Source organism: Strix uralensis, chromosome 34 (assembly GCF_047716275.1).
Source record: "Strix uralensis isolate ZFMK-TIS-50842 chromosome 34, bStrUra1, whole genome shotgun sequence".
NCBI lineage: Eukaryota > Metazoa > Chordata > Aves > Strigiformes > Strigidae > Strix > Strix uralensis.
In genome coordinates, this window is record NC_134005.1 from 2,061,351 (window position 1) to 2,077,488 (window position 16,138).

General features: G+C 48.6%; 1 protein-coding gene across 1 annotated transcript in view; it reads left to right on the forward strand.

Moving 5' to 3' along the window:
- Positions 1-3,425: 3,425 nt before the first annotated feature.
- The window catches only part of LOC141936827 (hydrocephalus-inducing protein homolog), a 99,689-nt gene continuing 86,976 nt past the window's right edge, over positions 3,426-16,138 (forward strand). Inside the window, exons 1-6 of the mRNA XM_074854149.1 lie at positions 3,426-3,518; positions 4,677-4,802; positions 6,445-6,643; positions 9,373-9,383; positions 9,428-9,461; positions 16,012-16,037. Coding sequence (XP_074710250.1) covers positions 3,426-3,518; positions 4,677-4,802; positions 6,445-6,643; positions 9,373-9,383; positions 9,428-9,461; positions 16,012-16,037 — 489 coding nt within the window. The remainder of the gene's footprint in view (positions 3,519-4,676; positions 4,803-6,444; positions 6,644-9,372; positions 9,384-9,427; positions 9,462-16,011; positions 16,038-16,138) is intronic.

Consider the following 16,138-nt stretch of genomic DNA (forward strand, 5'->3'; position numbering starts at 1 on the left):
CTTGTGTTTTAGTTGGTTTGTCAAACCTGCAGGTATTTTGGCCTTGAAAATGGTGAAGCTGGCTTCTCTCCATAACAGAGAAGCTGAGCAGCTCTTGCATTGGAGTCCCTGCTGGGCACGTGAGCAGTATTTGTTAGTACCATTTCCTGAATTTGTGCTACTTTTATAGTTTACACTTTTGTTGTTAAAAGTGTTGTGTTCTCCTGTGGTACAAGCAGCACTGAATAAGCAAAAGCCCTGGAGTGGTTTAAAACCCACAGTGTTGTGAGCTGCTGTGGGCGACAGGATGTATTGCCGCTGTCTGCTGGCAAACTGGCACAAGAAAATAATCACGATGAGCCTGGCTGAATTGCTGGAGGGCTGTAAAAATCCTCACTCTGAGGCGGTTGCTGAAATTCAAAAGGCTTTGCAAGTCCCCTTTGAAGAGAGCAACTACAGTTGCTGGGTGTCCTCTGAGCAAATCTGTGCTCGCAGCAGCAATGCGTGTGTATTTTGGGTTATATCCTCCAAAGGCTGGTAAAACACTGTCACTGAGAAGGACCAAACTGGCTCTCTGTTGCTGTTTTAATGGAGGGGAACGATGACTGGGGTAGTAAGTACTCCCAGGGGAGTGGATCTGTGCAGGACAACAGTAAATGCTCCTGTGGGCTTGGCAGTTGTTGCCGCTGTTCAGGATGGTGGAGGAGTTCCAGACCTGGAGCCTGTTGATACTCAGCGTAAGGTACAGATGCTCAGAGGTACAGAGAGCGAGTACATCAAACTAAAAATAAAAAAAGGCCACATCCTTGATTCTTTTCTGCAATTCAGAGGGAATAAGAGGAGGAAGAAAGAGCAGTGGCCTTCAGAGATCCCTTAAAGAGGGAAGTTGAAAACTGGTGGAAAGCAGTTAGTTGTAACTGATGTTGGAGCCACCTGTGCAGAGCTGGAGCTGGCGGCAGGAGAGGAGGGCTCTCTCCGATCTGCCTGACGTGGCCAGCTGTGAGCAACCCCAGTCAGAGCTGTATCGCCTGGCCAGCTGGACAGATTGTGAAACCCGTTCAGCTGAGAAGTCCTGACGTCTGCAAGGTCTGAGGATGGGTGAAGCAAAGGGACCAGCCCGGTGACAGCGGTGTGTGCTGCCAGGCACCCCTCAGAAAGACGCCAAATTTGGCCGGTTTAAAACCCGGGGGAGGCGCGCGGTAGGGACTGGGGTGTGAACACCCAAACTCCTGCCCGCCTACCGCGGCGTCTCGGTGTCCTTTCAAAGCCAGAGCCCGGGGAGGCGGTTCAGCGTGTGTGTGCCTGTGTGAGTGCGTTTCCTCCCACGTGGCCTGCCCTCTGTGCTTGTGACGCTGCCCGGCCTTCGGCTAGCGCTGAGCTCTCTGCATTCACGATGTGTTTAGCGGGACCTGCCGACTGACAGGGTGTTGCTGCTGCTGCCGCTGCTCACTGCCCCTCGCCTGTCAGATGTGCCTGTTGTGTGAAACCAACCAAATGTTTTCTCCCTCCCTCCCCTTCTTCCAGAGTTTTTTGCTGACCTCAGCACTGCGACATGCACTCTGGCACTGAACAGCAGCGTGCCCGAGGCGGTACACTATGCTAGGCAGGGTTTGCAGTGGCTGAGATGGGAAACAGCTACACCTTAAGGTGGGTGAGAACCTGGAACTTTTTCACGCTTTTGAAGCCTCAGTAACAGTCTGACATGTTGAATTATTGGATTAAAAGCACCTGCATGGGAACACAAATGGAGATGGAAGGAACCTGGTTACAGTGAAAGAACTTTGAAGACCAGCACTGCCTCCAGCACCGACATCGATAGCTGCACCAACACCTGCAGTGACAGCGATACTGACACCGACACAGACACCACCCCCGGCACCGACACCCGCAGCGTAAAAAAGAGAATAAAACTGCTTTTTTCTTTTTTTAACTCAGTGGCAGCAACTGGGTGCTTCACTCCGTCTGAGCTGTGCGCAGGCCGGGGGGTTTATCCCGTGCGCACAGGCTGGGGTCGAGGGCAGGATTTCGGGGTGCCGGCGGAGGCACAGAGGGCGTTTGGTTTGTGGCAGGAGCCTCTGGGAGCAGAGGGATCAGCCTCGCCTCTGCTCCCTTAGAAGGCACCGGAGATCTGCCGCAGCAGAGCGGCAGCGCGCTCGGGGCGTTCAGTGGCTCCGAACCGGCACTGCCCCCAGCACCAGCGCCCTGAGAACATTCCGGGTGTCCCCAAGAGCTGCAGAGCTGGTTTGCTGGAGCCGGGCGGGTGTGCTGGAGGCGGTTTCAGGGCTGCTTGCTGTGCTCACTGGGGGCTTTGGGCACTGAGCATCCCTGTCCCCTCTGCCCCCGTGTCATAGAGCTGTCCCCCCCGCCCCCCACTGTGTCCCTGCTGTTGCCATGGCAGTGTTGGGGCTGCCCAGTGCTGGGATGCCCAGTTGCCCTGGCAACGGGGACAACAGCCCATCTGGCATCGGGGATCCTCCCGTGAGTGTGTCCCCACGGCCCCTGCAGAGAGGGAGAGGTGGGGGATGCTGGGGGAGTGGTGTCTGCGTCCCCTTCCCGGCCGAAAGCCAGAGGGTGGCTCTGGGTGCTGGTGCTGCCGGGTGGCTGAGCCATGGGCAGGCGGGGGGGGGCTTGGGAGCGGGACAGAGCAGGGACCCGGGCTGCAGGGGAGCTCGGGGGGGGGTGTGGGGGTGTGACACCCCCTGCCCCACGCTGCAGGGCTGGGGGCATCCCTTGTGCGAGATGGGGGTGCCTGAGGCAGGGGGGTGCCCGGGGTAGGGGGCCCTCGGTCCTGCATTTGAAATCCATAGGGATTTTCTGAGCAGCAGTTCCTGCGTACATCCAGGGAAAGGAGTGGTGGGCTTGGCAGTGCTAGGTCTACAGCTGCACTCAATGATCTTAAAGGTCTTTTCCAGCCTAAACGATTCTATGAAATGTGGTCCAGATGCCAGAAAAAGAGTAAATAAAAAAGGAGATGCAAAGTTGCCAATCCAGGATAGCAGAGATCGGATGCTGGGAAGGGGAGAATGGTGCTGTAAATACTTAAGGCAGGAGCCACAGCAGTAAATGATAGTATGTGGAGCTGGTGACTCTCCAGCAGACCCTTGGAAGGGACCCTTGGTGCATCTCACTGTCAGCTGAGAGATGAAGTTCATTAAAAGAAATAGTTGTGGCTCTTTTACTGTACCCACAGCAAAAGGCTGTTTTGGCTCAGGGAATATTTTTACGGAGTTTTACTTCTATGAATCTTAACTCTGCCACTTAAATATGGTCTAATGACGAAACAGTGTGGGGCGGCCTTATGTTCTCCACTTAGGAAGGGTGCCACAGCCTGGAGACACAGGTGTATCCTCTGGGTCTGCTGTGAATGGGATTCTAGATTTTCAAAGTGTCACTGTTACACCTTCCAGGTTTGCCTAGTCATGGCCACTGGGAAGATTCATCGGTCCATGGGGTCCTCCAAAATGGCTGATGGACTCCAGAGTAAGGTGGCAGTACGTCGTTATCCGAAGCTGGTCAGAGAGGCAGAGCAGCGTGTGCCTGTAAGTACCTGCTGGGGGCCGGGTAGGAGCTGGGTTAAGGCTGGCAGCTGCCCCTGTCCCTCCTCTGCCTTCCCCTCCCGTTGTCAGGGTGCTGTGGAGCCAGGCACCACCTCCCCACCTCTTTGCTGCCGTGCTTCTGTTGGAGGGGGCTGTCATGGTGCAGTGGGGGGTGGACTGTGTTGCTTCAGGGAAAGTCCAGGGTCTTTCCTGAACGTGCCAGTGGAGCCGAGATAAGGGAATGTACTGGGCATTGCACGGGAACAGCTGAAGCACAAACGTGCTTCCTTCCGTCCTCTTTGCTGTGTGGGCAGTAACATCTTCTGTCCCGTGGGCATACCTGCCAGTGCTGCTCTGGCCACGCCGCTGGGCAGCTGGGCATGTGGTGGGCTGCTCAAACCGCCTGGAGTCTTGACAGGACACGGCTGTCCCAGATAGAACAGCTTCCAAAAGAGTTGTTTCATGGTGTCTCGTGTCCTGTGTGGAGCACAGATGCAGCCCTGCAAACAGCAGTGGATTCAGGGCGATTCCTCCTTCCCACCCACAACTGTCCCCTTTGCTGGCTGGAGCTCCCTTCACTGGAGGTGACCCAGTGCTGAGGCTCTGTCAAGGAGACATCTCTGTATCCTTCTGTGGAGGGGTCTGTGAGGCCAGAACAGAGGGAAAAGGAGTGCTAATGGAAAAGAAATAACGAAAACTTGGACCCATTCCTCTCCACCTCAGCCTTGGCACAACACTGCTTTTCTGCTTTCCTCTGACTCACCCAGCAGTGCCATCTCCACCTGCGTGTTGGTTGTGAGCACTGTGCAAGGGTGGAGTTAGGGGATCTCTGATAACTCCTCCCCGCTCTCTTCAAAGGTCTCTGGCTCAATCCAGCAAAACGCAAGAGGGAACAAATACCCGAAGAGCAGAAATCCCCCAACATGTCACATCACCTCATGAAGGAGAAGCTAATGGGACAGAGCCACTTGCTTAGAGCGTGTGTATTCCGCTCTATATCATTAATTTACCGATGTTAAATATTTCAGCAGGTAATTTACGGGACTTCCAGGACTATCCTAGTGGCTGTGATCACAGATTACTCATCAGTGGCACTTGAACGAGAAAAGTCTTTCTGCAGAAAGGCATTTCTGTAGCTCTTGCTGGTGTTTTGCATTTCAGCTGACTCCCTCTGCCTTCCTGAAGGAGATGTCTCTTACCACCAAGCAGAGGCTGGCCAGCACCCGGGAGATGAGGCGGCCCCGGATTACGCAGCTTCTAGACATGGGTGAAACCTCCCATCACAAGGTAGCCTTTTCCTGCCCTTTTCCTTGCTGCTTGATGTGACATTTGAAGAGGGTGTGTGTTTGTGACAGGCGTGCCTCGGGCTCATCTGAATACCTCAGTGGCTAGGGCCTGTTGTCTTTTCAAACTGCTGGTGGTGGTGGAGTTCCTTCTGCTGGGAAAGGTAGAATGCTTTTCCCTGGTGAGAGGTTGGAAGTGCTGGTCTGCACTACGTCAATATAAATAACCTCTGCTGAAGTTGGTGGGTTTTGCTGGAGTTTAGCTGATACTGGGGAAGGCTGGGGCAGGCCACAAGGGCTCGAGCTTGCCATTTTCCATCCTCCTGGTGAAATAGCCACCTCGTGCTTTGGTGTAGTCACTGTCAAACGCTTGGGGTCATGGGACTCCCTCAACGGTGGCAGCATTGCCCCTTGAAGGCTGAGGGCCTATAGAAATTACTCAAGATTTAACAAAACCAGGTGCATTAATGTTTTGGGTTGGAATGATGTGTGGGACCTTTACAGGGTGTTAGATTTTGCAGGCTGCCAGATACACAGGGGAATCGCCCTGGGCGGAGGGGAGTGGAAGTGCGTTCTCTGGATCACTTAGATGTATGTTTAAGCTGCCTTTCTCACAGGACTGCTCACTGTAGCACACAGTCCAAACGGGTGGATCGCTGAGGTAGGCTGTGAGTGGAAAATTGCCAGCAAGAGACCTGTAACCAATTGGTTAAGGATTGCCCTAGGCAGCACAGGAGGCTGGGAACGCATCAGATGAGCGCACACGTAACTGGCAGCGTGCTGCAGGCACGAGCTGCCGTGTGAGCGTGGCTCCTGTGGAGCAGCAGGAGGCCTGCCTGGGTCTTTTGAGTGGGAACAGTGCAGCTGGGAGAGGGGAGACAAAGCAGGGAGGAATTTTCTCAAGTATTGCCTCTGCTCTGTGAACATTGGCTGTTTGTGTATAGTTTCAGACATGCTTCTGCAGTGGTATTAAATGAAATGGCAATAATGGAATACAATAAAGCATCTATTTAAAGCCTGTGGAAAAAGGAGATACCAAGTCCACTCTTACTGAAGTTGCCCAGTAATGCTGAGAAAAGAGCTAAACCTCACCACTCTCCAGCATTCACCTCCTTTGTCTTTTTCCCAACTACTGTGTTACTTTCTTTTTAGCCTTACCTCCTCTGGTAGTGTTGTCTTCTAACTGGTTTCTAGGCTCTCTATCAAAAAAGATATTTAGGGATGTGTGGGACTCGGTCTCTCTGTCTCAGAGTAAAGATCATCCCAAAATTGTTTCCCGTGGAGTCTCGTGTAAATTCTTGGGTTTCGCTTGCTCCATGAGTGCTCGTGGCTCTTCCAGGAAGTGCTCTGGAGCTGTGTGACCACGTCAGCACAGGGCTCTGCTGGCAGTAAGCGCTGCCTTGCATTCTGGAGAAGGAAACCTGGAGGAACACCCGCCAAAAGAGCTTCTTAGCTTGAGCCTTCTCAGTGTGGTCCAGAAACTTTTGATCAGCTCAGAACACAGGTGGGGGGCTGTTTCCTTGCGTGAGCCACGCGGACGTACTCACCAAGAGACTGTACTCCACTGGAGATCGGTGTAGGATTCTTTCATGAATGTTTCTCCCAGCAGCTGACCCTCCTCTCACCGCTCTGTCTTGCCTCTCCAGTTCTCAGCAGTTGACCTGGAACAGAGCTTGTTTCAGCCTTTTCCTTCAGAGGTGGTATTCCAGAACTACGTCCCCTTCGAGGTCTACGAAGTGCCACTGATTCTGAGGAACACTGACAAGGTAAGTGCTGGGATGCGGAGGTTTAACACTGTGCTGGAAGAGGAGAGCAGTGTAATTCCTGTGGTTTACAGCATAACAAGTTATCTGCTGCAGCACAGCACACCCAGAATAAAATGTCTCACCACCTTTATTCTGCAAGATGGTGGAAATCTTCCCATGCTGGGGATTCCCCCCCTGATTCTGGCCACGCATTGGTGGTATCTAACGCAAAGGAGCTTTTCTAGTCGGCGTCCTTCCCCTTGAAAGCCCTGGATTGATGGGAACGTTGAGGGTTGTACAGTTCTTACCTGCTCTCCTGCTTTACCTCGAGTGTGCACCATGTGCTGGTGGCTCCCTGGTTAATCTCGGTTTCTGGCAGGGCACCTCTGCCTCTCACAGCCTGTTTAGCTGCCTCTGTGCAGCTCACTGTCAAGGCCCAGGGCTTGAGCCTTCTCCACTTCATGCTGGAGGGAGTTATGGTTAGTGGCATTAGCACTCCAGGAAGGGTGTTTTGAAGCAGCAGGGGAAACGGACTGACTTAGCAGAAGCAGTGGGAGGCCTTTAGGTGCCACTTTAGGCTCCTGCTAAACTTAATGCAGTTCTGCTCAGGTTTTTCTAAGCAAGGTGGCTCTCTGCTTTCCCTTCGGAGAACCACAGCACATCCAGAGTAATGTTCTCTTGAAGGTCTCCACCTTTACTTGAAAAAATTGTGATCGTTTTGAGATTTCCCAGGAAAGTTGAGAAGGGAGAAGCTGAAAAATGCCAGCAATGTTGTTGCATTGTAAAGAGGAAAATTGAGACCTTTTGGATTTTGGCAGGGGAAACGTTTGCTTGAATGAGTCATGTGCCAAGAGCAGCTGGTGGGAAAAGGCAGGAGGGAGGAAAGGAGCTGAGTGGGAAAGTGCTCTGGGAGAGAACATTGTACGTGCAAGGGTTTCTCTTGACACGTAAGAGTAAGTGTGCTGGAAGCAGAGAATGTTCAGAAAAAGAAAGGTGTAATTAAAGATACTGTTCTGTAATGAAGAGTAAGATGTGTACGTGAGAGGAGGGCAGGACGGGCAGAGGGAAGTGTCCGTGAGAGCACGTGAATTAACCCCCCCTCCAAATCTACCAGTCTTGTTGGAAAACAAACAAGCGGACAAAAAAAGCTGTCAGGGCATGTTGCAGGTGGGGGAAGAGCAAGAGAAGTCAGAGTATATTCTGAGGGAACAGGTTTTGACAGGGACATGGTTGAAAATGGAAGACCCTTTGGCAAAGACAGTCGCAGGGTGGTCCCTCATGTTATAGACTATCTTGCCAAAATGATGCAAGTTAGGACAAATTAAATTTCAACTATTTATTTTAGCAAGCGGCAATAAGCAAAACAGCGCTGGGCGGCCGGGGAGTCCCTGCTCCACCAACGGCGCGCGTTCACTTCCCGAGGGTCCGTCTTTTTTATATCCTCCGCCTTCCGTTATCGGGTCTCTCTGAGAGGTGTACCCTGCGTCTGCGCACTTTGCAGCTAGGGGGTCGCTCCATCCGGGTCTTCCTCACGTCACCAGCTTCTCGTATTTCCTGCTTTCCTGAGAGTGGCTCACAAAGCTTTTGTTTATATCTTACAGAGTACAGACACTACCCCTTCTACCCCTTTGTCCTTCTCCCCTTTGTCTTTCTCCCCTTTGTCCTTTTCCCCTTCTCCCTCTTTTCAGTCTTTTGCACAATAGGAGTCCCTGCTTCAGCATTTCAACTTAGATAAGCACTTGCAGTCAGTCGTTACACAATGTAATAGTTAAGACTAAGCTTAGGCTTACATAGTTCATGGAATAACATGTCACGAGCTCCCGGTATCTTTAATGGAATTTGATGAACAAACAATTTACTGTCTATCACAATTCCCCGTTTTTCTTTTTATCATTTTGTTCATCAAATCATTGCAATTCTTGTTGACTTAACAGGAGAGTTTTTTTCAATTTAAAGTCGTCATCTAATTGGTCGTTTTTGGCTTTAATGAGTATTGGACGGGTGACAGACATCAGATATGTTACCCGCTGCATCATTCTCCAAGTTATGACATATAATATTATTGACAAAGTCAAACTGATCAAAATTAATATCAAGAGAACCACGATGGGGTGACACAACTTATTCAAGATGCCTGTAGCAGTAGGTGACCATCCAAAAGGGTGTCCCACCAGTCATGTTCTGCATTCTTTTTTGCTCTTTCCAAGACTCGGTGTATTTCCTCCACATTGTGATGAACAGTTATTAGAGTTTTCTGTCCGTTTTCTCTAACTTTCTCTAAAATCTCAACTAAGTCGTTGTGTTGAAGTAACTGCTTAACCAAAGTGAGATTCATTCCAATGGGTGTAGGTTGTAAATTATGTATTAACCTATAATTGGATTGCAGGAGTTGGTGAGACATGACCGGGGCTAAATAGGAAAAGTCACATCTGATTATCTTTGTGAAATTGCAAACACAGAGATTTGAATAATTTTTAGTCTCTGCTATGACCTTGTCTACGGTTAAGAATTCACAAACCGTCCTCAAACATACACAACCTTTGCCGATATATATGAGTACTGTTTTAGGACTTTCATTGGGATGGACCTCAAAGTGGTAAATATTTTGTTCGGTATCTAAACAAATATCTTGTGCCTCAATTGCATTGCCTTCACAAATGAATCCTTGTTGTTCCCGTACAATGCAAGACTCCAGATTGACAGTTTGCCATTTTTCGTTTACCTTTCGGGCCCATAGTCTATGCTCAGAAGGATAGAGTATGGTCCCGTTGTGATTCAGCCCTAATGCAATGATAGGATAAATTTGGTATACGGTGGCATTGTAAATAGTGAGTATAAAGGTAGTAGCTGTGTTTGTGATGGGGTCATAGGTAAAGTTTACCAGGTTCCACCAGGATTGGAGTCTCCTTTCAAAATCAGTGGCACTGTCCCAAATTATTCTCTGAATTTCAGTAGGAAGAATACCTTCTTCACCTTCTCTTATAATTGAGGCAACTATCGACTGCATCCATATTTGAGCCTGGATACAGCTGAGAGCCAAAGAGAGGTTATTTTGGAGCACACTGAGTGCATCTGTAATCAATTCATGATCCTTTATATTTACCTTTTCCCCTTTTGGTAATATATTTGACAACAGCCACTGGTTAGCCCCCAAAGCCAATAAGGAAGATCGCAAAGGCCGTTGTATATTAGTTAAATCACTAATTGAGGTAGCCAACTTGTTCATTATCACCTCCGAATCAATACTATTGAAAACTCCCAATCCTGTTCCCAAAGCACCGGTTAGGTCTCTCTGCATTCTTTTTGTGTGAGGAGTTCGTTTTTGCAGCCAGGTTGTCCATCCCTCGTAAGAAGTCTTTAGGAAAGGTGAACAGGCTGGCTGAATGTTTGAAACATTATTTTGCATCAGCAATTCAACTTGTTTGAGAGACCACGCTGGGTTAAACAGCATTTGTTGCTGACCTGTATTTCTAATTGCATATGGTCCAATTCCAAAGATTCTTGGGCTAAGCACGACCGTTGGTTGTGTTGGAACAGTATGAGCAGGAGTAGTTGTAGTTTCCTCCTGTATGTTCAGTGGGAATCGGAAAGATATAGCTTGATCCCCTGACCTGGTCCCTCCCAAACAAACTATGGACACCGGTTGGGTTGCAGTAAATGCATACCAACAGGCCTCCGACTCACAACGGGTTTGAGCTATTTTAGATTCTGTCTTGTCTCTGATAACGATTTGAGTCAAAGGGGGTTGACTGACGGTTTGAATCAAAGGGTACCGACTTGTTATCACACTTACATTGAATACTCTGCAGCCTATCTGTATCTCATCTCCTTTTTTAGCTGTCCAGGTATGGGATGAATTCTCCCATTTATATGTTTGTAGTGTTAGGTTATTGCTTAGTATGGCGGTTGCTAACTCTGTCCCATACAAATCTGCACCCATACGTCCTGTATGTCCATAATAAGCGTCTGCCCAAGGCCATATAATTTGGTTAGTTAGGGTATGTTCAAAAGGTTGGTGGGATTGGTTAGTCGTTCTAGCCCACCCTGGTGGTGTATTCATTGTGGCTAATACACCTAGCCAGACTATCCAATAGCTCCAACAGAAGGCTGGCGGGATTCTATAGATTTGCGTAGTTTTTCTTAGTCTCTTTTGTATCGGGGTGTTTGGCACTCTCGTCTGGCCCTTCTCCCTCAGGGGCCCTTTTCTCCTCAGAGTAGGGCAGTAAAGTTTTTCCCACTTTGGTACGTCTCTGCCTCCTCTGCCTACTCTGTTGCTTAGAGCAGCAGGGTGTTCCATCTTCTCGGCAGCAGCCGTATTCTTCAGGGGTACGTTTGTCTCTACTCCGGGACACATAGGTCTCCCAGTTTTTAGCTTTGACCTCGAGTCCATGACAGGGGACCCAGGGGATCTGCTTTCTACAGATCACCCTTAGGATCTGTGGGTGATATTCAGTAGGCCAATTAGGGTGAGTGCACTCTATTTCGGGATTTATCCCTTTAGTAAATATTTTCCACCAAGTTTTAGAATCTTCAATTATTTTCCCGTTTTTACTCCAATTTTTAGGGACTGATTAGTTAATCTCCGTTCTCATTGATAACACTGATTACAACTAGACTGGAGATTTATTCCATGTGCATTATGAATCCCCCAGCCTTCTTTACATACATTACACTTTACACTTTATGCATATAAAAGGAAAACAAATACAAGTTTCAATTGGACAAAATATCAGGGTCTCACTCATCGAGTCCTTCGTAGGTTCTTATCTCACAATGTGTAGAGAGTTCTTTCAGGTTTTCCGAAGGGTGACTCGTAGATCCCCAGGAGGGCTGGTCACTTTCCAGGCCGAATCCTGTATAGGTCCCTTTACCCGGCTTGCGTGTGTCCACCCCTTCTCAGCAGTCCGAACAGCAGTTTCTGTAGTGACAAGAGCAACATAGGGTCCTTCCCAACGGGGGGATCAAGGAAGATTCTTTCCATGATTTGATCAGTACTTTATCTCCTGGTTGGATTTGATGCATGGCCACATCCAATGGAGGCCTTTGCACTACCATCCCCCGGGCCTGCAGTTGTTTTCCTCTTGCCATTAGCTGTATCAGGTAGGATTTTATCTTTAATTCTTCAAGTTGGGGGTGATCCGGTGGCATTTCTAAATCATAGGGCATCCCATATAGCATTTCAAAGGGAGAAATGCCAACATCGGTTCGGGGCTGAGTTCTGATATTTAACAATGCTGAAGGGAGACACTTTACCCATGACATTTTGGTTTCTAACATTAATTTGGTAAGTTGTTTTTTTTATTTCTCCGTTCATACGTTCAACTTTCCCTGAGCTCTGCAGGTGCCACGGAGTGTGGTACTGCCACTGTGTACCCAGGGCAGCCAAAGTCTCTCTGGCTACTCTGGATACAAAGCGTGGACCCCTATCTGAGTCTATTGCTTCTATTGCTCCATACCGAGGTATAATTTCTTCAAGTAATATCCTTGTTACTGTGTGAGCTGTGGCCCAGGCTGTGGGAAAGGCTTCTACGAATTGGGTTAAATGATCTATAATTACTAATAAGTATTTATACCTCCCCACCTTTGGTAATTCGGTGAGGTCTATTTGTATTCTTGCGAAAGGTCTATGAGCCAATTCTCGCCCCCCCATATATTTGTTTTCTTATTTGGTGTTTATTTACTTTTTACAAACCATTCCCCTATCACTTGTTTGGTTATATCATATATCCCAATGAACATGTATTTAGTTGTAAATTGATCCACTAATGCCTGAATTCCCCAATGAGTGTTTTTATGGAATTGCTGCATTATCTTGGTAGCTATGGGTTTTGGGAGAACTTCTCGGCCGTCCGGGAGTTCCCATGTTCCACTAGCTTTCTGTTTAATCCCCATTTGATTTAATTTTACTTGTTCTTGAACTGTAAAGCTTAAAATTTCATAGGGTTTTCCATGAAAAACAAACAAACAAACAAACAAACCACCACTTAAACCCTGGTCTTTCACATATACATCCTATGCCGTCTACCCCGAAATCGTCCCAGCAAGCATAACAGGGGAGGTAATTATCTCCACAATTAACACACCGCTGTCTGGCCTCTATCGGATCATCCAAGTGCAGTGCTGATAGCGCTGCTCTCTTTGCCTCTTGATCAGCAAGGTTATTCCCCCGTACTAAAGGACTGAGCCCCCTCTGGTGTCCTTTTACGTGTACTACCGCAATTTCGCTGGGCCCCCGTATAGCTTGCAAAATTTGTGATATTAACTCCTGATGTACTAGGGCCTTCCCCCGAGAATTGATTAAGCCTCTCTCTTCCCATATTTTCCCAAAGGTATGTACTGCTCCGAAGGCATATCTAGAATCGGTGTATATAGTTCCCACTTTTCCTTTTAGTAATTGCAAAGCCTTTAATACTGCATATCATTCGCATGCCTGTGCTCACCAGCTGGGATTCAAGGGTCCTGATTCTATCACCTTAAAAGTTTTTCCATCAATTATGGCATACCCTGTTTTTCTTTTTCCTTCTACCACTCGAGAGGATCCATCTACAAATAATTTTTCTCCTTTCCCTAATTCCTCTTCTTCCAAATCTGGTCTTATCTTAGTCTGCTCCTCGATGTTACGGAGGCAATCATGAAAAAGATTTTGACTAGGTTCTCCATACAAAAATTGGGCTGGATTTTGTAACGATGTTGTTTCAAGGGTCAGGTGGGGGGACGTAATGAGGATTGCCTCATATTTTACCAGTCTAGCATCGGTTATCCTTTTTTCTGCTTTTTGCTGTAACACACCCCTGATATTATGGGGTGATAATACTCTCAATTCACTTCCAAAGGTTATTTTGTGTGTTTCCTCAATCAATAGAGCTGCTGCCACCACAACTTGTAGGCACGTAGGTCACCTCTGATTTGTTTTCCTCCCCAAACCTCCATACAATAATAAATCATTTTTACTTTGTTTTTACCCCACCTAGAGGGGTAATCTTCCCAATGACTTATCATCAAGCCTAAAGGAATATCTGGTGGTATTTGGGGGTACCTCACCTTGGGTCCCACACCACCCATGGGATCAGAAGGCTTGCTCTTCTTCTGTCCCATCTTCCGGAGCGCCTTCACACACTCACACACTCCTTTTCCCCCTTTTCGTGACCCAGTCCCTCGCGGGATATGGGAACTGCACTACCGAGGGGTCCGCACTCGCTTCGCCCTGCTGGGCGTCTCACACACCACGCTCCGGGAAACCCAACCCCAACCGAACGGTAACCGGCCTATACTCACGCAACCCTGCGTCTTCGTCCGGGGCTTCGTGCACAAAGATTATGGGGTTACCGGTGTTCTTTTGCTTGTTGCCGAGTTCTGGAGTTCGTCGGTAGAGGGTGTGATGTGATAGCACCCAGCCAGGGCCGCTGAACTCAGCGGGGCCGTGCCTCCCCGTATGGGGCTTCCCACCAGATTGCCTCTATCCGAGTCACGGCACCAATTTGTTATAGGTTAATTCCCAAATTGCCCAATATGGGAGTCAGAGCCAATCAAAATTTTAATTATTTATTTAGCAAGCGGCGACAAGCAAAACAGCGCTGGGCGGCCGCGGAGTGTAACTCCACCAACGGCGCGCGCCTACTTCCTGAAAGCTTTCCCTTTTATATCTTCCGTCTTCCGGTGTCTTTGTCTCTCTGAGGGGTGTGTTCTGCGTTTGTGCGCCTTGTGGTTTCTTCGTCCGGATGGGCTCTGGTAGGATTGTCAGGGCACGAGCTTTTTCCTATTGGGTCTTTTGAAAGTCTCATGATTCCATCTTTCGGCGGGCTTTTTATCAGCTCTAGGTGGGGTTGTTGGTTACATCGTTCCAAGCAAACAGCACACTTTATAGTTTATCCGTATATATTCAAACATTCATTAATATTATTATAATATAGGTTATAGTGATCCAAATCATTTTGGATGCACACAGGGTATCATATTCTATTTTTCCAGTATTTCAGACAGCAAGATCTTATGGAATGACATCTCTATGAGATACTTCTATGCCTTATAGGGTGAGATTAAAGTTTAATAGATAGACAACGACTTTGTAATTTTACTTCCTCATACACCAAGGTTGATGAACAAACATGCTCCTCCTATTTATTACAAAGAATGAACCTCCATTTTTCCCAAGCCTCACGTGGGTTTGTTGTTTATCAGCGAAGCTGCCTGTCAGTCAAAATTGCCTGTTTTAGACTTTCTGAGATGAGTTTTGGTGCTCAGGGGTTGATATCAGTGTGCTAGAAAACACCTATTTGCTGTGTCTGTGCTTGTGGTATCCCAGAGGGCAGAAACTTGCAGCAAGGTGCCTGCCTGGACTCCTGGGTGTGGGGAGGAATGCCCAGAAATCTGCCTTGCCTGCACTGGCAGCTGCCTGGCTACAGACACCAGACAGCAAGAGCCTCCAGAGAGCCGAGAGTGGCTTTTAATAATGAAACCACACTGTGAGTCAGTGCTGGTCATGTATCTCAAGGCAGAAAATGCCTCTTAAGGCCATAATTGATAGGCCCAGCCTGGGGGGTTGTCTGGCTTTCCATCATTTTGGCAAGTTGACTGCTCTCATCTTCTGCATCAGCCTTTCCTTGTAGTGTATTGGGCTTCTCCCTTGCTTCTCTACAGCCCCCTTTAAATTCCCTTAGCCATCTCCTTGTTTCTTGTCTCTTTCCTATGTTCCTCCTTTTGCTCTTCAGGTTTCCTTTTATTCCCAGTAAGGCCACAGTGTCTGTGGTCTCCTCCTCTTGCTGCTCTGCCTGCATGACTGTAGCACTGCAGCTTGACTGCCCCACTCAAACCCAGTATGTTAGTAGTGAATTTCTTCCTCCCCCCAGTATAACAGGTACTGTTTTGCCTTCAGGTATTTCATCCCCCTCCAGAGTCATGACTGCTTGGGGGTGTGCAGGCAGAAGCCCGCAGGTTCTTTGGGCTGGTTGATGTGTGGATGACTTGATTCAGGTATTATCTCAGGCACTGCTGGTGTCTCACCTGCTCGGTGATTCCTTCACAGCAGGGCGGTGCCCTACTGCCTCTGGCCTAGGGCTATTTTGCCCTGGCAGAATGGATTCCATCCTGGTGTATTAGGTGCATGTACCTCTGTAAGGAACTGAAGGAATTGATGCCTCAAACATTCATCGACAGAGAAAACCTGCAGGACAAGCTGTGGCCTTTGTGATTAGTCTAAGGAATGTCACCCGAGGGAGCAGGAGTGTATGGAAGGCTGCACCCCCCACTCCCTTGCAGTTGTATTGACAAACTCCTTATGTGGGCCTCAGAGGGGGGAAACTGAGTGGAACCGACAGTTTCCCCTCAAGCACAAAGACCGCTAATCCCTGGCTGCACTGGGTAAGCCCGGTACTGTGTGGCTCTGTTGTGTAAGCCAGACACCATGCTTGCCTTGCTAACGACTTCGTGCCTTCACCGTTGAAGAGGCGACAAGGCCTGACCAGAGGTGAGCATTTCTGCCCCAGAAGCAGAAGTATGTTAATCAGCTGATAAGATGAACTGAAACTTTGCTGTGTGTGCACCCACCGCCCAAGATGGTCGGACCTGAGACAACGCTGGATCCAGGGGTGCTGATCCG